Below are 22047 nucleotides of genomic sequence, written 5' to 3'. Positions count from 1 at the left end.
CGAGTCTAAACTGCTTACACAAATGGTGAACAACAGTGACCCCAGCACTAATCGCTGTGGAACACCACTTCCCATCTTTTGGCAGTCTGCCTTTAATCGCTACTCTGTTTTGTAGCCTGCTTATTATTCATTGTGTTACATGTCCCCTACGTCCTCATATTCTGACCTTAGTCATGAGGCTTGGATTGAGCATAAACAGTGAATGGACCAAATGGCCTATGATGTGCTTGTATGAATATAAAGTTTTCCCAGCTTAACATGCCCTGATTGCTGATCAGCAGGGTCACCTGTGGAGCAGCTGCTCATTGATACTCCAAGAAGCAACTGAAATAGGCTAGTTAAAACATGTTAAAATGAGGCATATCGTTCATGAGAGTTAAGTCCCCCACCCCCACACCCCTATATCTTCCCCATAATATTTGTAGCCGGTTAGGAGAAAATAAAATCATTGAAGGTAATCATCCTTCAAAATTTCTAGCCAGCCATGCTGGCAAAACATGCTACCAGATACCATGTAGAAAAACTGCAACTAAAGTCAATAAGTAAGTAAATAAATACCGGTTGTGAAAGGAAAAAAAGGTAAGGAAGCACTTTTTTGTGAAATGTAAAGAAAGTGCTATTAAAAGACCACTCCCCAATCAAAATGTAAACATTTTAAATATGTTTTGCAGTTACCAGAGTTTACAAAGTGTATTACTTAAAATTAATAACAAATCTACATTTCAGAATTTGTGAGAAACATGAAAACACACTGCCTCAAATTATACCACATTTACAATTCACCTAATAGTGTGTTAAGGCATATTTATTAAAACGTGTTACTTTTCATGAGTCTATGCACAGAACTAACAGCACAGAAACAGGCCATTCAGCCCAGCCACTGTTTATGCTCCACACGAGCCTCCTCCTACTCTTATTTACTTCATCTCACCATGTTAACATATGCTTCAATTCCTTTCTCCCTCATGTACTTGACTAGCTTTCCCCTGCCTGTTCAGTCTTTCCTGGCACTCACAACCTCTCAGATCAGGTACTATCCCGGTAAATATTTTTTACACTTTCCCCCACACTTCTACATCCTATACACAAACTAAAATTGGATAGAGATTTTGGAAATGGCTGTTGCTGTGTTCAGATACCAGTATATAAAGTGTCGCCTTCATCACACTCTCTTAAACCTATTTTTTGCGTGTGCATGTGTTGGGGGGTGGGGAGTGGTGGTAGGCTGGGCTTTTGGTTGAAATCCACAGAAAACTGAACAGGTGCTGGAACGTGAAACCCGAGCTCCCAAGAGTCATTCTCTTATAAACTCATGGGAACTCTTAGCACACTCCCCAGCCCGTGCCATTTCATGCTGGATGAGTGACAAGACAGGCTGCAGTATGACTCCCCACTCTATTTATAAGCTTCTGCTAAAGGGATCTATTAAAGAGAAGGAATGTCTGTATAAGGCAAAATAAGCAATTTTCCTTGTGTAATCCACAAGGGCACTGATCAAACAATGTCTGATTTGTAATCTATGTTAAATATCTTAATGCAACAAGTTTTCAATTTTACAGCCAACATAGACTGTCAGTGAAAACGATCCACTTGGATTTGCTTTCTTCAAATTCTGAACTTCACCATAATTGGGTGGAATAATAAGATTTTGAAGCATCCTAGATAATTCCATATCAAGTGCTTTAGTGAAATAATTGTTACAAATAGGGTTGATTTGGACAGGCAAGTTGACATAAAGGTTGCGAGTGTTAACCTAGGCCTGCAGTTATAAATATTAGATGAGTCCTTCAAACTACCCAGTACAATGAAATAATTATGCTGCCTTTCAAAACTTAGAGCGACTTGGTATTTTCCACCTGCATTATCGCTTGGCTCATTCATTATTTACTAAGTTTATTGTTATGTGTCATCATTTATTCATAAAGAAAAAACAGTTTAGCAGACTGAAACTGTGTGCACACCTGTTTTAAACTGTACACAATACGGTACCCATTTCATTATGTGGCTTGTAGTTGTTCATATTTTCCATTTTCTGGAATTTCTAAACTTCTGTTTAAAATAGATTAATGTGGCACAACTTGAGCAACAATTACTTGTAAAAGGAAGAAACGTCTTAAAATAATACTTTCCTTCCCTACACATTGTCTTGGATGTGTCAATTTAAAGCTGAAAACAGAGTGCAGGTCGTGCTGGAACAAAATTACAACAGGGGTTTAAAGATTCTGGATTTTAAAGACTTTTAGAACACAACTTTTAAAATGAACTCATCTATAGGGCAAAGTTCAGGAAATGGCTAAGTGTACTGATGTTCAGACAAATCTCTTCCACATAACTCTACTAGGATATGGAACCCAGCCTAAAACTAGATGGACACAACATACAAAAACGTCTTTAGAAAATGTAGCACTTGGAAGTCACGCTGAATTATGATGTTGCGGATAATTATTAAGTACTGTACCCATGACTTCATAGAACATAGAATGGAAGCACTAGTGTTAAACAATTGTTTTTTAAAAAACAACCAAACCAAAATAAATAAACATCGCAACATGCACGCGATGAGTTGATTTGGTAATCAAAAAATAAAGTCACACAGAATTTAGCACTCACTACAACCCAGAAACTGAATTGTTAAACTGGAAATCAGGCTACAGCAACAAAGCAAAATAAAGTGGACCCCTTGCTCCCAAATGGCAAAACAAATCAACACTCTTGAACAAAGAAAATTCCAGAAAAGTCCTCACTATAGCTCTCTTCATTAAAAAGCACGCAGTTTGCTTGTTTAGCTCTAAACACCACTTCATTAAAAATAAAAAGCACACGCAGCTCTATTACACTCTAAGAAATAACATACATGCAACAGTTAATCACCATTTTAGCTTGTTTGTGTGTTTGAGTTTACTGGTTACAGTTTAAGATCTGCTCATTCGGTAACTATTCCACCTCATATCATCAAATCCTTCTCTCATCATCATGTTATCTTAACTGTAAACGACCCCTGTCAGATCAGAAAGAAATACATAGAATTGAGTCAAGCCAAAAGGGGGCACAAAGTCGATTTGTTAAAATAAGTAAATAACACCATTGTACAGCACCAAAAAGTATTTATCTGGGTGGTGGATTGAATGAACGGAATCGCTTTCAGAACTTGACTCATTGAGATATTGCGCTGCACAGTAGGTTTTTTTGCATTCTCCAAAGTTTATGTTAGTCATTGACTATGGGTGTTAAACTATAGCCTGTAATAGTTAGCTAAACAGACACAGAATCGCTTTCAAGCTTCTTTTGGTCTAAAGGATAACGTTGAGACGCAGTTTGCTTAACTGCAGTTCGGTGAAGTCGGAAGGCGTTAACAGTAGGATTATATCTGCCTTTAAGTGGAGCGGAAACCAGTTATGAATTGTGGTAGGAGTGCGACGGCACTTACCCATATGGCCTGGGGACGAAAGCAGGGTGAATCTGCTGCACTCCGAAAGCGAAACCTGTCAAAACAACCAGAGTCATGGTTACAAATGAAACAGAAGTGCATCAAGCACAAGGATAAAACCTAACACACACACGCCGTCCCAAATGCAGATCATTGCTTTGACCAGCTACAGTGAAATACATGGCAGTGTCCAGATTGATTAATTTTCTAGGCTGAATGTCCCCCTTTCTTTCTAACCTTCTTGCCCTTTCTTATGGCTTCTTCTTTTACATGGATGGTGGGTTATTTTTTTTTGGGGGGGGTGGAGGGTTGGGGTAGGGGGCTGGAGATGCTGGGGGTTATCTTGAGTCCCCCGGCCCAGACTCTCACACTCACCTGGTTGCATGATGCGAGGTTTGGCCCCCAGGTAAGCCAGGTTGACGTTGGCTTTCCTGCCGTCGATGATGGGGTTGGGATCTTTGCATGCCCGCTCCGCCGCCGCCCGGTCAGCCATGGTCACCTGTAAACCAGGGCAAGAGAAAAAAAAAGAAAAGCCGGCACACAACCCGGGCATCAGTAAAAACGGCCACAGCGGACTCTCAATAATCATCATCGTTCATTATTAATTGTGTACGAATATCGACTGGGTTCACCTCCCAAGCTCTTTTGCCCGTTGCTCGGTACTTACAAAGCCATAGCCGCGGGATTTTCCGGTTTGCCTGTCGGTGATGACCACCGCTTCCTCGATGTCGCCGAACACCTCGAAGTACTTGCGGAGCGACGCATCCGTGGTGTGGTAGGGCAGCCCGCCGACGAAGATCTTGGTAAAGGTGGTGTCCTTCTGGGTGGTGTGCATCTTCCTTCCCCCGGGGCTCAGGCTGCAGCGCTCAGTGACTCAGTGACCGCGGCCGGTGGCCTTTGATCCTCTTTAACACTTTACCCCCAGTCGGCGGAGAAAGGGATTGTTGCAGTTAGTGCACCCCTAATCTGACTTCTCTTCCCCCGTCCCTAATGAATTAACACATCAATAAATCAACCTTTCCGGCTGCCCTCTGAGGTAGATTTAAAAAGAAAATGCAAACTCACTTGGGAGGGGGTGGGGGTGGTTCGGGGGAGGGAAGGTTGGGGGGGGGGGGTGGTGCTTGCGTTCCCGTCACGTTCGCAACCCGCTCTTTCCAGCCCTGCCTGCTGTCCGGGCTCTTTAAATGCCCGCTGTCGGCCCGGCTGCTCCTGTCATTGCCTCTCCCCCTCTGGCCACGCCCCCCCCACTCCCCGCCCCGCCCCCTCTCTCCAGCCCCGCCCCCCCTCCCCTCCTGCTGCCTCCTCCGCCTGGGCAAACCGCCGAGCACGAGGCCACACCCACAATGGTCCATTGTTCGTGTCGGTCATCAAGCCCGCCCCCCCCCCCCCACCCACCATCGACCATGAGCTTCCTGCTACCTGTGCGTCCCGAGCTGAAGGTTTGTGGTTTAGCTGGAGGGGTATCTAGGTTTCCTTGGGGTGGGTGACGCTTGCAGTCAAAGGACTTGTGAACTAAAAGAGGGGCCTCCTGGTGTCATGCTGAACCACTCCTCACCCAGCAGCATCTTTAACAATTAGGGGAATGGGCAAGAGAAGTGGGTCAGAAACATCTCGCCTGCTTAGCTCACACAGGAGTTGGGCTTAATTTCGAAAGTGAGAACTGAAAGTGAACTCAGCAGTAAAACGAAACACAAAATGAGTCAGTGGTCAAGTTGCACTTTTATTGTGCATTATTTGATCAGGCTTGACAACGTAGTTGTTTGGAGATGAAGGCAGAATAGATGCTGAGCAAATGATTGCATCCCCCATTTTATTCCTTCTCCTGATCCAGGGTATTGAAGAATCGAGGAATAAAAAGGCCACATAAAGAATTAGATGAGGAGGAAGAGACATGAAAATAATCAAAACAGACCTATTGGATCCCTATGGCTCAACAGGTATGGCCACTAAACTGGCTAGAGGGACTCCAGTTGTCCTCCCTAGGTTAAGGCTAGGAAGATTGGCCATGGCTTATTGACCAGAATAAATCCAGTGGGCACTACCTGGTGCATGGAGTGGGCATTGGATGGAGATATTTTAGGACTCCACCGTGGTCCTCAATTGAACCTGGATAAGATGTCTGAGAGTCCAAAGCACATGTTTAGATTGTGACCAATTGAGCAATGTCTTCAGAAAGGGAATGGGAGAAAATTGTCTGCAAAAATGAAAACAAAAACAGGCCCACTTGTCCAAACTAGCAAGGATCCAGGAGTAAGGTGATTTATGATCTGATTCAAGCTGTCTTGATCTTGTGTAAATCATAAGAGAAAAAATCCAGCATTGCAGAACTTAGATAAAAGCAAAATACTGCTAATGCTGGAAATCTGAAATAAAAGTGAAGAGTCATACAGACTCAAAATGTTAACTCTGTTTCTCTCTCCACAGATGCTGCCAGACTTGCTGAGTTTTTCCAGCATTTTCTGTTTTTATTGCCGTGTTTATGCTGCCAGAGTAACAATGATACTGCTGCAACACAATGGCTGAAAGAGCAGATAATTAAGAATAATTAGAACAGATACTTTCACGAAACAATGAAATTATTTTGGTCAGCCAGGTATCTGACATGTCTGACATGACCTATTGCCTTGTTTAAGAAGCTCCAAAACAAACAACTAAGAAATTTACACCTGCCTGTAATGGTTCCGTTTGTTTGATGAAGGAGCACACGCTTTCTCCTTGTACTGTAGGAACATATCCAAACCCAAGAGGTGCAGGTTGGCAGAACTAAGGCTTAGGGGGCCCCGATAATGCACAAGGGTACAGCTGAAGTTTAACTAACTGAAAAACAGCATTCAGAAGTTGCTTCCTGATGCTCATCCAGCTAGGATTATTCTATGCATTGAGAGATTGGCTTGCAGGACCATATGGAACCGAGGGAGAAGAATGTCAACCCATTTGTAAACCAGACTGGCTAGCTAATCATCTAGACACCCTGGTGTCCTGACTGCCATGGATTGTGGATTAGTGAGTTTGCCACTGATAGTTGATTTTGCTACTCAGCTTCACTACACATGTCACCTTGGAGCAAGCTCACACTGCTGATTATTTACCTTTTTAACACAACTTTTCAGCCTTAAAACTACTTTAATTGCTATTTTTATTTTTAAATACCCAAATTTGACAGAATAGCATCAAATAACATAGAGAAACTTATCAGGACATAAAATGCCTTCTGACCAATTAACCCTATGCCTTATGAATCCTGTTCTCTTGGCAATAATCTGAGCTGAACTCGCTGCGGTTTAAGAATTGGTTTACACCTTCAGTCGGTACAGATGCTCAGACCCCAAATCAAAACCAAAAGAACTTTACCTGATGTGGAAAAATACTTGATGTTGTGCTGCATGAAATATTATAGGCAAACAGTATCATATAAGTGGCCATTGCAATACATAATAAATCAATACCATGTGACTACTTACCACATTACAATTGGTGTGGTATGTGTCACAGAATGAGACATTCAGACTGGGGCCCTCACCTGCTTTGGAGGCCCAGCACAATTATCGTTTTCACAGGTGCTTAGGACAGTCTGAGCAAAAGAAAATGTTCACAACTAAATAAAATATGCTTTCATTTAAAAATAGCAATGCCATGAAAATTATTATATTTGTAAGCAATTTATAGCATGCATAAACAATATTGCAGACAGGTATTTATGTTTTCAGTACAGGCAACCCAATTGTTTTATACAAGTATAAAGGCCCTGTGACTGGAGTCATTCCATCAATGTGGTACCATGTCTCACTAGACGAAGAAGAATCTTAACAACATGCCACAGCAATAGTTTATTTTGGGCTGCATCAAGGAAACATGTATGTTATCAATTGACCTCTATCAAACTAAGCAGTTTTTTAAAAAAAAATTAGTTCATGGGATGTGGGCTTTGATGTGTAGGCCAGCATTTATTGTCCATCCCTAATTTCCCTTGAGAAGGTGGTGGTGAGCCACCTTCTTGAACTGCTGCAGTCCATATGATGCAGGTACACCCACAGTGCTGTTAGAAAGGGAGTTCAAGGTTTTGGCTCAACGACAGTGAAGGAACAGCGATATAGTTCCAAGTCAGGATGGTGAGTGGCTTGGAGGGGAACCTGCAGGTGATGGTGTTCCCACGCAACTGCTGTCTTTGTCCTTCTAGGTGGTAGAGGTCACGGGTTTGGAAGATGCTGTCAAAGGACCCTTATGAGTTGCTGCAGTGCATCTTGTAGATGGTACACACTGCTACCATGGTACATTGGAGGTGGGGGAAGTGAATACTTAAGGTAGCAGATGCGGTGCCAATCAAGTGCACTGCCTTGCCCTAGATGGTGTTGAGCTTCTTGAGCGTTGTTGGAGCTGCACTCATCCAGGTAAGTGGAGTGAATATGCAAGTAGAAATATTCTGTGCCATTGCCCATGGTAAAGCAGAGATTATGCTGTGCAAGGGGTTTTCTTAATGTAGCAGAGGGATGCCTCTAAAAAATGTGGATACACTTATCAGCGATATATGCAATTTTTTTTTCTTTGAGAATTCAAAGGCAATCAGGGTTTTTGAGTGAGGGACAGTACACATGCATGTCAAAAAAATCACCATCCCTGTCACATACCGTCAGCCTAGCTCAGTGGTTGCGCTCTCACCTATATGAGCAGGAGGTTTTGTTGGTTCAAGTCCCAATCAAGAAATGTGAACACATAATTTAGGCTGGCACACTTCAGTGTGGTACTGAGGGAACACTGCACTGTCAGAGGTGCATTTTTCTGGATGAGATGTTAAACTGAGACCATATCTGCCCTCTTAGATGGATGTACAAGATGCCAGGGCATGGTTTTAAAAAGAGCATGGAACTTCTCCCGATGTCCTACCTAACGTTATTCCTTAACCAACAACACCACTAACACATTTACTGCTACACTTCCTACATTACAGTGGCTACACTTCTAAAGCATTTAATTGGCTTAATGCACTTTGTGATGTCCTGAGGTCATGAAAGGTGCAATAGAAATGCAATTTCTTTCTTTTCTTGGAATATTGCTCAAGGGAAACAGCCAGGAGTGGACAAGAGGAGGCATTATGACTTCCAGAACCAAACTACATATTTTTAACAGTTTGTCCTGGAATGACCAGCTGTATTCAGAACTCTTCACAGGTACTGAGGTAGTGTGTGCACAGAAGCCTGAAGTATATTGTCACAGAGGATGATACCTCCTCAGTTAGTGGTACTCTCAGTCATGGTTCAGTTGGCGGTACTCTCATCTCTGAATCACAAGATTCCAGGTTCAAGTGCCACTCCAAGGGCTTGAGCACAAAAATCAAGGCTGATAGTTCAGTGCAGCACTGACAGAACACTGCACTGTTGGAGGTGCTGTCTTTTGGATGAGATGTAAACTGAAGCCCCATCTACCTGCTTGAGTGGAAGTAAAGGATCTCATGGCACGGTTTTGAAGAAGTTCTGGGAGCTGTCCCTGGTGTCCAGGCCAATGTTAATCCCTCAATCAACATACTAAAGGAAAGGGATTATCTGGTCACTATCACATTGCTGCTTGTGGGAATTTGCTGTGTGCAGATTGGCTGCCCGTTTCCCAAATTCCAACAGTGACTACACTTCAAAAAGTACTTCATTGGCTGTAAATCACTTTGAGACATCTGGTGGTCATGAAAAGTGCTTATAAATGCAAATCTTTCTATTTTTTATTATGTAACTTGGCGCTTGGTCTTCTAGGTAAGTCCCTGTGTTCTGTTTGTAGCTCATTTTTTTTAGCTTCTTTTCACACATACATGTGGATCTCTTTATCAGAAATGGGGGTAAACTATGCATGGTTGTAAGAATTGCCTTACAGAGTCACACAGATAACAAAAGGGAGCCAAGTCAACGTTACCAAGAAATAGGCATTTTCACCAGAAATTTATAAATGTATAATCTTAAAATCTACAATTATCTGACCTGCATTACATAAACTAAAGCAAGTGAACTACATAATGGGTCCCTGTTTTAAAGAACATTTTGTTGTTCAATTTGAAACACAGCTTTAGACATCAAATCATTTCTCCTATATGAACACAAGAAACAGGAGCAGGCATAGGTCATTTATTCCCTCAAGCCTGCTCCACTGTTCGATAAGATCATGGCAATCTGATTGCAACCTTAAATCCACTTTCCTATGTGGCCCATAACCCTTGACTCTCTTGTAGGTCAACATTCTGTCTAACTCAGCCTTGAATGTATTCAATGAGCCTGCCGCCACTGCTCTCTGGGGCAGCGAATTCCAAAGATTAAGTATCCCCTGAGAGAAGACATTCCTCCTCAACTCCATCTGAAATGGGGACTTCTTCTTTCGAAACTGTGCCCTTGAGTTCTAGATTCCCCCATGAGGGGAAGCATTCTCTCTACCCCCGTCAACCCTTCAGAATCTTATATGTTTCAATAAGATCACTTCTCATTCTTTTAAACTCCAATGAATATAGGCCCAACCTGCTCAGCCTTTCCTTAGAAGACAACCCCTTCAACCCAGGAATCAACCTTGTGAACCTTCTCTGAACTGTTTCCAATGCAACTATATCTGCCCTTAAATAAGAAGACCAAAACTATAGACAGTACTCCAGTTGTAACAATACTTTCCTACATTTATACTCCATACCTCTGGCAATAAAGGCCATGTTTAGTTTCATGTTATCTTATTCCTCTGATGGGAAGGACATATTGTAAATTGTAAATGGTTGAGGCCCCAGCACTGATCCCTGTGGCACTCACCAGTTACAGTATGCCATCCTGAAAATGACCCATTTATCCCAAACTTTCTGTTTCCTGTTGGTTAGTTATTCTTCTATCCATGCTAATATATTACCACAAACCATGAGTTCTTATCTTGTGTAATAGCCTTTTATGTGGCACCTTATTGATTACATGTACTGGTTCTCCTTTATCCACTCTGCTTGTTCTCAAAGAACGCTAATAAAATTATCAAATACAATTTCTTTTTCATAATCTTGACCTTGTTTGATTTTGATTTTCTAAATGTCCTGCTACTACTTCCTTAATAATGAATTCCAACTTTTCCCAAAGACAGATGTTAGGCTACCTGGCTATCTGCTTTCTGTCTCCTTCCTCTCTTGAATAGAGGTGTTGCATTTGCAGTTTTCCAATCCTCTAGAACATGTCCAGGATCAAGGGAATTTTGGAGGATTACAACCAATGCATCCAGTATCTCTGCCACCACTTCTTTTAAGACCCTAAGATGCAAGTCATCAGGTCCAGGGGTCTTGTCAGCCTTTAGTCACATTAGTACTTTTTCTCTAGTGAGAGTGCTTGTTTAAAGCTCCCCTTCCCTTTTGCCCTTTGATTTTCTACTATTCTTGGGATGCTTTTTGTTTCTTCTATCACGAAGACAGATGCAAAATACTTGTTCAAAATCTCTGCCATTTCTTTCATTCATAGATAGATGCATAAAATACAATATTTGCAGCTACAATAATGCATCTTTAAAAACTTTCCTTGATGGCTACCTGGTTACAGCATAAGCAAATGGGGGTTTGTCCTATCTAAAGAGAGATTTTATAGTGAAGACCAAGAAATATTACACTAAAGAGATAAATTAATTTGTATCATTTTTTCTTTTCCAAATAAATTTCACGAATACTTTACGTAAATAAAAGGTTCTGGTTAAATTAACAGGTAAGAAAAATGATAACATTCAGAGCTTCACTCCAAACAAAAATTGCAATGCAATCTTTCTGGAATATGCTATTTGCTCTATTGCCGCTCAATTTGTCCAGCTTGGACATTGTATACCCAAGGTTTTTTTAATATCCTTACAAGCTAGCTTTTTGCCAAAGCATTTGGTCATCTGTCCTAATTTCTCCATTTGTGACTTGGTATAAAATTTTGTTTAATAATTCTCCTGTGAAACAGCTTGGAACATTTTACTACCTTAAAGGTGATATGTAAAAACAAGTTGTTGTTTATCTGTCATTTTTTCTCAATAACTAAAATTCCTAATGTTGAAAATGAGACTCTAAATAAGGTGTTAAAATTCTAAACAATTACACATTTGACAGTAACAAAATTAGACTTATCATTTGAATTGTCTTTTGTAACTTTTAATGCCTTCATTAAAGTTTTTAACTTGAAGATACAGTCTCTCCCAAAAAACTGGCCTAAGACCTAATATGAATTATAATTGCAAGATGAGGTATTTTGTGTAGGGTAAACATGTTGTCATGCCCAGTAAAGGCATATCATATTATAAGCTTGCAGCATACTTTGAAAAAATCAACACAAATAAGCTGTTAAGATGGCTACCACAAATCATGTGACTTTTGACATCTGGGCTACAGACAGCATCAGGGCTCCATTGAATACCTAATTAAATATGGATCTAAATGTGGGTATCTCACAGCCATTTGCGGAATTCACTCATCTCTTTGTTTAAGGATGGGCCAAAAACAAAAGACTATGGAGTTTCCAGACTGCTTGTCTCCATGTTTCAGAATGGACAAAAAGAAAGATCAAAACTAAGTGGCCACGATAAACTTCTCATTGGATCACAATGCCCCCCGCCCCCCCGCCCCCCCATCCAAACTAGACTCGATGGGCCTCAGGAGTATTAACCCAGTAGTAATGTGATTGAAGCTGCTTTCAAGGGCTGCATTCTTATTACCCCAAAAACCAGCAGATCCATCAGAGCCATCAGTCATCAGCCTGAGAACCAGGCACTGAACCTAGCTGCAAGTCATCAGGCAGCCAAACTTAACTTATTCCAGTTTCAAAGTTCACCTGAAAACCAAACTCCGAGATATTCAACTACAAGAAACCTTGCAACTGTTGTAAACCTTTCACTTTAAATAACCCTCCCTTCAACTTTAAATCATTGAATCAATTCAAGAAACGACAGGCCTGCCACCTGGGAGACCGGAAATCATAAATCAGAGATTGAACTAACCGTAATCTGTAAAAGTGCATGATTTTTGTTTATATCCAATCTTTGTGTGTGCATTTGTGTGTGTGCCTGAGACTGAGCGTGTGATGTTGCATTACTTCGGGGTAAGCGTGTGAGAATAAATAACCTTCTTTATTTTAAACTCACTAAAGCTTGCTGCTGAATTATTTAATTGGAGTACACACTCCAAAGGTAAAAGACACCTCTTTTTAAACAAGACACGTTATTTACAGGCAGTAAAACAACAAAGACATTCTGTCTGTGACAATGTATAATTTACATAATTTCCTAGGATGCATCAGTACTTCTCAGTCAAGCATATCGTTAATTGTACATTAATTATATTCAGTCTAGCATATTTGTTAATTGTATATTAATTGTATGCCGGTGGTGAGCAATAATTGGTGTTTCACTTGAGCACATATACAGTAACACTTATTGAAACTGGTGAGGTTGAGTTAGGAAACATATGCTTGTAATGTTTCACTCTGTAAATAAATTGGTGAGACCACACTTCGAGAATTGTATGCATTCTGGCCGTCATATTATAAAAAGGAGAGAAGCACTGGAGAGGGTGCAGAGAAGGTTTACAAGGATAATACCAGAAATGTGTGGGTATACATATCAGTGGGGGCCAGTTAGCTTAGATGTGATTCAGAATAAAGCCAAAAGCATGGGTTTGATATCCATTCCAGCTGAGACAGATTTGGGACCTGCCTCCATGCCCTGTCCCTGAGAGTGGAAGGCAATGACAAACTACCACTGGCACAAACTGCCAAGAAAATGGCTCAGGATGGAGCATCAGCAAACAATGAGCCAAGGACCTGCCTTTGAGCAGGGCATACATCACATGACTAACAGCACTGTGGGTGCACCTATACCCCATGGACTGCAGCAGTTCAAGAAGGCAGCTCACCACCGCATTCTCAAGGGCAATTAGGGATGGGCAATAAATGCTGGCCAAGCCAGTGGCGCCCACATCCCATGAATAAATAAAAAAAGACGTGACATATTTATTAGAAAAGGATGAGCATCCTGGGTCTCGTTTCTTTTGTAAAAGGGCCGAAGGGTGATCTAATAGAGCTCTTTAAAATTATGAAAGGTTTTGATAGAGTGGAAAGAGAGAGAATGTTTCCACTTGTGGAGAAGAGCAGAACTAGAGGCCATCAATATAAGATAGTCACCAAGAAATCCAATAGGGAATTCGGAAGAAACTTCTTTACATAAAGAGTGGTAAGAATGTGGAACTCGCTACGACAAGGAGTGCTTGAAGTGAATAGTATAAATGGCATTTAAGGGAAAGCTAGACAGGTAGATGAGGGAGAAGGGTTATGCTGTTAGATTTAGATGAGCCCAGATTGGGGGGAGGCTCGAGTGCAGCATAAACATCAGCAGGAACAGGTCAGTCTGAATGGCCTGTTTCTGTGCAGTAGGTCCTATGTAGATGTAAAACTGAAGAAAGATTGTTTCCAATCTTTCAGCAACTGGTTATCTGAATTAGAACATAGTGATGGAATCTTATTTGAAATTCTCGCACTTTCTTTCTCAGTAGCTTCTTGCCAACTTCTTTAGAAAAGTAATAGGACAAATTTTAAAAGCTTTGTTGAGAAGGAGAGGGGTGAGAGAGGGAAGGAAACAGCAAACGTCTTTCTTCATTTCAATTTTCCAAAAAAGGTGCAATTTTAAGCTAACCAATTATTTCACCAGTGGCTTGTTAGCAGTTAGAAATGCTAATACTAACACTTACATCTGTAAAATAGAGATTCTGATGAGAGAGAGGGAAAGAGAAAGATAAAAACAAACAGAAGGAAGCAAGGCCAACAGTTTATTTCCTTCTAATCTGATTTCTTTAAAAAGTTGCATTTTATAAACAAATAAAGCTGCTTTAAAGAAAACAGATAGGAAGGGTGGATATCAGGAGGAAGAAACTGATGAGAGTGTGAGGCGCCCAGGCCCTTCACAAGATGGTGTGGGGATGGGGGAGTGGGGGAGGTGGGTGCAGGAGACCAGTGGAAGTGGATGGAGGGTTGAGGGTCAAGGGTGAAATGTGTAACAGCAGAACAAGGCGAGGATATAAAAATTGAACAGATGGTTCAGTGAGGAAGTGGTAGGGTAATGATGGGAATGGAGGGTTGGTAGGAAAGAGTATGGGTAGAGGGGAGGTGAAAAGGTAGGAGATGTGTTTGGAGTAAAGGAGCGTGGAAAAACAGAAGTAATTGGGGAAGGGGTGGGACAGGAGCCACTAAGGGCCAGATTTTCTTACAAGTCCCATCCCAAATGCAGCCTGCAGCCAACCACTGGTGATCCATTCATGTTATGCCACACACTACTTCCCACATGAGAGGAAAGAAGGAAAAAACAGAGAAGTGGAAGGGGGAGAAGCAAAAATAGAATTATTGCAGAGGGGAGCAGAAGGGAAGAGGAAGCGAGAGAAGTAGAGGAGGACAGACAAACAACAAGACAAAGGCATCAGAGACAAAGAAGAGTGATTATATTTGACTCAATGTAAGAAACACCACAGGAAGTCAAAAGGATTAAATATAATGGAGGCTAGAGCTCATAAATATAAAAGAAATGACACTTAACCTTTTAATTGTATGAATAGTTTATGGGTGCTAGCATCATGTTATATTTATATTAGTGACCCAATCTCATAATACAAGAGTGGTTTAGTGATTTGTGATTTTTTCAGTCACATTCACTCATGTAATAAATATTTGTAGCAGCTATAGATTATTGTGTGTAGCTAAAGCCATCTCTTGTCATAATTGTGTAGTCTAAATGGAACTGACCGTGTGAAAGATGGCAGTCTTTTCCTTTTGACTTTTTTGTGAGTTTTACGTTAATCAAATTGAGGAATTTAGTGCTGCAAAACCCCAGCTCCGACTGAATTTGCAAAATGCAGGCCCTACTCTATCAGTCTGTATCTTTCCTTTCCCCACACAACCATCAAGTCTCTGTGAATAAAACTACCTATTACAATTTATTTTGTGCTGTGGAACCCATGCATTCTGGAAACTGGATTTAAAATATGTGGGAGGCAGAAAAAACTTTCATCACATCACTGTCTAACCCCCAATGTGCCATTGAATCAAAAGTTGCTGAATGTTTTTTTCTATTATATAATATGAACAAATGTGAAGAATACTATGACAACTGAAAAGGGTTTTGTAAAATGCACTGACTCACTGTAATTTTACAACTATTGTTAAAACAGTAATCCACAGTTATCAACATTGTGTAATACCTCAGAGAATTTTAGTCAATTTTTAATATTGTAACATTGTAACTATTCAACACAGTGATGGTGTGGTGGAGAGGAATACATATATAACATCACAACTAAATTAAAAAATCTTGCCTTTCCTCATTGTTCAAAGAGATGACATTGATGAGAGAATTCCTTATGATAGTTAAAAACTAATAAAATTTTGTTACATAGAACGATTGTCCCTGTGAATAAATGCCTGTCTTCACTTATTACCTTAGTTTCACCAAGAGGACCGAAAGAAGGAAATCACTATGTAGGAAATACCTGGTGTATTTGTTTACTAACATACTACACCTCCAGTATACTTTTGCTTAACATTTCTATCTTAACTGAATGTGAGATTGGTAATAGAAGACCATCAAATCAAAATACAGGAGGCAGAGGAGAAAAAAATTCTAAACCACTAATGCAACAGCCATTGGATTGACCCCACACCACCACCAACTCCCCTCACAGACCACCATCTGCCCTATGGCTACCATTCTATCTTAACTCATTATTCTGTTATTAATTACATTTTTACTCCTATACTGATGTAATCATAAAAATAATTGTACAACTTTGCGTTGTAATGACCTTGGTAGGACAAGGCATGCATTTGACACTTGGTCCACAGGCTGAAAAGCTTTCTGACATGTCTTTCCATCAGCATGACTTTTGACTGGATTTGTGCAATTACCTTAGTACTTTGACATATTTATATATAATTTTTCATAATCTATCTTAATTTGCCATTGAAAAATGTGACAAAAGCTGTGAACTTATCCCTCAGTGGATTGATGAAAGATAATGGTTATGCAATTAAAGGATAATTTCAATCTCGTTATCATTGTGGAGAGAATAGGAGGCCATGCTTTTCTTTTTGAATTACAATCATGGCATACAGTCAGGGACAACTAACATGGACAGATATCCACAGATTTGACCATTGTGGTTGCTAAGATCAGAGAAAGGCTTTGAGAAACTATATCGGGTATACAAGACTAATTTGGAGCTTTCTCAAAGCCTGATTAATGTCTAGTTTTTGTATGTCTACAGCAGGCAAAGGACAGTAGTTTATGATAGCACATACAATTTCCACTGATTTTACAAACACCAAAGACTTGTCATTCTTCTGTAGTGGTGGTCCTGAGATATTCCTTTATTATTACATCCAGTGGTCAGCTAAAGGTTCCTGTTGAACATACTTTTTTCAACTAATAGAAACCTTTATTTATATATGACAATTTAAATTCAAAAGAAAATAAAATTTTAACTGGCAAAGTAATTCAGTTTGTAGTTGGCTAATCCTAGGCATATCTCCTAGCAACATTTTTTTGTTTTCAGAAGCGCAGGTGGATGCCACACATTTTCAACTTTAGTATCCTTCTTCAGCTGAATCCAAATGAAAATCAAAGTAATGCTACCATCTTCCATCTTATTTACTATTCAGATAAATAGCACATAACATTCCCTTAGGCCTGTCTTGTTTATTTAGTTACTGCATTAAGCAATATTGGCCTAGCAGTGAAAGAGGTTACATTGGGCAAGCGCTATATTTCATTCCAGGCTTAAAATTACCTCAGGTCAGTTTACAGAGCTCATATATTGAGGTTGCTGATTTGAATGCTAGAAATTTCAATCACTTCTGAAATAATACCTATGTTAACTGTTCTGAAGCGTCATGTTATCTTTAGAATGATACCATTCTCTTAATGGACTCCTACTTTTTTATTTATTTAAAATAACCATTTGTATTTCCCACAAATGGGAAAATCTAATTCCTTGAAATATAAAAACAAAACAAGTTATATAACAACAACCTCCATTTATATAGAGCCTTTAACATAGTAAAACCTTCCTAGAAGCTTCATAGGAGTGAAGTCAGGCATAAATTGGCATTGACTCAAATAAGGAGACACTTGGCCAATGAGGTAGGCTTTAAGAAGTGGCTCAAAGGAGGGAGATAGGTGGAGAAGCAGAAAGGTTTAAGGCAAGAAGTCCAGAGCTTTGGGCCTAGGTGACTGAAAGCAAGGCAGCCAATGATGGGGCAAACAAAGTGGGAGTGCTGATACCTTGGAGAGTTATGGGCTGAAAGTGGAGGCTACAGAGATAGGGATAACAATGAAAACATTTTTTACGTCTATTATTTTGGTACAGAACTGAAAGACAGAGTCGGAAACCTCCACCAGCAGTTAACAGAGCACTGATCATTCATTAAAGTACAGTATGCAGAGCGCTGCTTTTCCCTGATCAGAGAGCCATGGGGAGCCGCCATTGTAAATCTTAGAACATGGAATGGTGTTAAGCTGGTACTTTCAGTATAAAGAGCATCCAAGGATACGAAAGAAGTGACAATGGAAATTGCAGAGGCTTTGGCCATAATTTTCTAATCTTCCTTAAACTCAAGGATAATGCCAGAGGACTGGAGAACTGCAAACATTACACCCTTATTCAAAAAAGGGTGTAAAGGTAAGCCCTGCAACTACAAGCCAGTCAGTTTAAACTTGGTGGTGGGGAAACTTTTAGAAATGGTTACTCGGGACAAAATTGATAGTCACTTGGGCAAATGTGGGCCAACTTAGGAAAGCCCAGCATGGATTTGGTAAGGGCAAATCATGTTTAACCAACTTGCTTGTGTTTTTTGGTGAAGGTAATGCTGTTGATCTGGCGTACATTGACTTTCAAAAGGCATTTGATAAAGTGCTGCACAACAGACATGAGCAAAGTTAGAGCTTATGGAATAAAAGGGACAGTAGTAATATGGATAAGAAATTGGCCAAATGACAGGAAACAAAGATAGTGGTGAATGCTTGTTTTTCAGACTGGAGGAAGGTTTATAGTTGGAGTTCCCCAGGCATTGGTGTTAGGACTCTTGATCCCCCTGATAAATATTAATGACCTAGACCTTGGTCTAGGACTGGAGAAAGACTGCAGAAAGCTGCATCACAGAGGGAGTTGGGGGTCTCCGTGCATGAATATCAAAAAGCTAGCATACAAGCTCAGCAGGTAATAGGGAAGGCAAATGGAATGGTGGCCTTTATTTCAAAGGGAATGGAGTATAAAAATAGGGAAGTCTTGCTAAAACTATACAAGGCAGTAGTTAGACCACACCTGGAGTACTGTGAACAGTTTTGGTCCCCTTATCTAAGGAAAGATATACCGGCATTGGAGGCAGTCCAGAGAAGGTTCACTAGATTGATCCCAGGTATGGAAGGATTTTCTTCTGAGGAGAGATTGAGTAGGTTGGGCCTGTACTCATTGGAGTTTAGACGAATGAGAGGCGACCTTATTGAGACATATAAGATTCTTAAGGGGCTTGACAGGGTGGATGCTGAGAGGTTGTTTCCCCTTGTGGGAGAGTCTAGGACCAGAGGGCATAATCTCAGAGTAAGGGGTCGCCCATTTAAAATGGAGATGAGGAGGAATTTCTTCTCTCAGAGGGTAGTGAATCCGTGGAATTTACCACAGAGGGTTGTAGAGGCTGGGTCGTAAAGTATATTCAAGGCTGAGATAGATAGATTTTTAATCAGTAAAGGATTCAAGGGTTATGGGGAAAAGGCAGGAAAGTGGAGTCGAAGATTATCAGATCAGCCACGGTCTCATTGAATGATGGAACAGACTCGATGGGCTAAATGGCCTACTTCTGCTCCTATGTCTATGGTCTTATGGTCTTGGTGCACGGGGGACAATTTCAAAATTTGTAGATGATACGAAACTTGAAAGTGTTGTAAACCATCAGGAGCATCATGTAGAACACCAAAAGGACATTGGCAGGTTGGTGGAATGGATGGACAAGTAGTAGATGAAATTTAATGCAGAGAAGTGATTCATTTTGGTAGGAAGGACGCAGGACATAAAATAAAGGATACAATTCTAAAGGGGATGCAGGAGCAGAGGGACCTGGGTGTATATATGTAAATCATTGAAGGTGGTAGGATAGGTTGAGAGCGTGGTTAATAAAGCATATGGCATCTTGGGCTTTATTAATAGGGGCACAGAGTGCAAGAGCAAGGAAGTTATGTTAGATCTGTATAAAACACAGGTTCAACCTCAACTGAAGTATTGCATGCTGTTTTGGTCCACCACACTTCTGAAAGGATGTGAAGGCATTAGAGAAGGTACAGAAAATATTGACGAGAATGGCTCCAGAGATGAGGAACTTCAGTTATGTAAATAGTCTGGAGAACTTGCGACTGTTTTCCTTGGAGAAAAGGTTGAGAGGAGATTTGATAGAGGTATTCAAAATCATGAGCAGTTTGGGCAGATTATATTGGGAGAAACTGTTCCCATTGGTGGAAGGATAGAGAGCCAGGGGGCACAGGTTTAAATGTCAAAAGAGGCAATGGCGACATGAGGAAAAACTTTTTCATGCACTGAGTGGTTTGGAGCTGGAATGCACTGCCTGAGAGTGTGGTGGAGGCAGGGTCATTTGAGACTTCCTTAGGGGAATTGGAGCATTATTTGAAAAGGAAGAATGTGCAGGGCTAGGGGGAAAAGGAAGGGGAGTGGCACTTGGTGAATTGCTCCTTCAGAGGGCCAGTATGGGCGCGGCGGGCCGAATGGCCTCCTTCTGTGTTGTAACCATTCTATGATTCTATGAATTCCACATATGTAAGCAAGATGCTGGCACTAAAAATGCACGGCAAAATGCAGGTCGATATATACAAATTAATCCAAGTCCTAAAGATTTTTTTAAAACTAAGCCCATCACATCATATTGAAGGCTGGTTAGAGTGTGTGTGTGTGTGTGTGTGTTCTTGATCCGCGATGACTCACTAAGTATTCCGCTCGCTGTAGGATCACAAATAAACACGTAAGAGCCTTGGACAGCGCGCCCTGGACTGGCTGCTTATTGCAGGTTATTGACACAGTCACTGATGTCTTATCGATTTTGACGATTCCCAAGTGCAAGTGGACAAAAGCAGAAACACTTTGCCGTTTCCCTACTTCATCACCTAGTTTACGATAGCAGGAAGATTGTAGGAAAGCTTGTGATAATTCACACCGACAGTGAAAATGTGAACGATTTAAAATCACCCTTCAAATAAACCGTTTAAAATACTAAAAAATCTGTAGCAAAACATTTAAAAATGTAAAATAGTTTTAAATTGTCGACTTTAAAATGACAAGATACGGACTCGAATGTTAATTACCTCGGGACATTTTATGTTTTATAAAGTTATTTTATAAACACATAATTTATAAATATATACGTTTCATAAATATATCTTATAAATATATTTTATAAATATATATAGTTCATGAATATATACAGTGAGAAGGACATGGTCTCCTGCTGAGAGTATTTCAGACCCGCGGGCTATCACTTACACTTGGCAAACTTGCCTCATGACGCTTTTGTTTTCTGCTCTTCCCCCAATAAAAGTGCAGCGGCTAAATGCGAACTCACCGAATGCTGCAAGCTGGTGAATAGCGTTACCCGATCGGGCTGTAATCGGACGCCTCTTTATTTATTTATCATCGCCAGATGCGCATCGCATCGCCCGAGAGGCGCGGTGTCATGTAGCCGAGTGGCCCCGGTACTAGAGGCGAGTTTGTGCGCTGTCCGGGCTCTGTGTACCGGTTGAGCTCATGTGGCTGAGTGGCAGCGAGTCCCTGCCCATGTAGCGACCCGGAGCGCCGCCTTTCGACAGCCTGTCTCCCAACCCTTCAACAGAATGTCCTCAGTTAATCTTTCTTAACACGCGTTTAACATTGCAAGGGGCGGCCTCCCCACATTAATGATATATAATATTTAACCGTGTTCCATTTTATTCATCATTTGCAAAATACTTTAACCTCATTTACAGCATTTTCCACGTTTAGCTATGAGGTAAAACAAACCCCTCCCACACATCTAACATCATGTGCTATTATTACCTTATGGACGAACGTGATGGCAAAGGGTTCCTGGAATCATGTTGGTTTTAATTAACTTGGAAACTACTATCCCTGGCAACGGGATGTAAGTCAATCAGTCCCAGTCTGATTAAATGGTGTTTGAATCATGATTAAATGGCATGTCCAGCTCTCAGTCTATTTTGTTTCACTTACAATCCCGGGATCATCTATTAAAGTTACTTTTCTTCTGTTCCTGCCTTTTTTTCTTAAACTACTTTCTCGCCATTAATTCCCGCAGGAATTCTCCTGATCATCCACTACAATTTTGGCGGATGGTCGGCGTAAAACCCAATAAGCTGTGTAATGGGTGTATAGATGGGGGGACAATTCTTTTCTGTTTCTTCCCTTCGGCCTCTGATCACTTCTATTTATCTTTCCCCTCATCTTTTCCCTACTTCACTATCTGCCTCTTCTTTCTGTCAGTCTCTCTCTCTTCTCCCTGTGTCTCTGTTGCTTCAGTGTTCCTCTCCTGCTTCATTTGTCTCCATATTCATTTTTTGTTTCTTTCTCCTTT

General features: G+C 40.8%; 1 protein-coding gene across 4 annotated transcripts in view; it reads right to left on the bottom strand.

Annotated features, from left to right (window-relative positions):
• Positions 1-21241, bottom strand: part of rbm24a (RNA binding motif protein 24a) — a 29488-nt gene extending 8247 nt beyond the window's left edge. Inside the window, exons 1-5 of one of the 4 annotated variants that reach the window (XM_078539261.1) lie at positions 21043-21241; positions 6889-6998; positions 4095-4414; positions 3803-3926; positions 3428-3482 (exon numbers count right to left, since the gene is read on the bottom strand). In XM_078539261.1, the coding sequence (XP_078395387.1) occupies positions 3428-3482; positions 3803-3926; positions 4095-4262 (347 nt within the window). In that variant the 5' untranslated portion in view covers positions 4263-4414; positions 6889-6998; positions 21043-21241. Of the gene's footprint in view, positions 1-3427; positions 3483-3802; positions 3927-4094; positions 4501-6888; positions 6999-20963 lie in introns of those variants that run through there. The other 3 variants (XM_078539260.1, XM_078539259.1, XM_078539258.1) reach the window with 3 other exon arrangements.
• Between the last annotated feature and the right edge of the window lie 806 nt (positions 21242-22047).

The sequence above is a fragment of the Cetorhinus maximus genome, chromosome 3 (genome assembly GCF_964194155.1).
Source record: "Cetorhinus maximus chromosome 3, sCetMax3.hap1.1, whole genome shotgun sequence".
NCBI classification, from domain to species: domain Eukaryota; kingdom Metazoa; phylum Chordata; class Chondrichthyes; order Lamniformes; family Cetorhinidae; genus Cetorhinus; species Cetorhinus maximus.
Note: the sequence above shows the minus strand (reverse complement) of the source record. Positions and strands in the feature narration are given on the sequence as shown.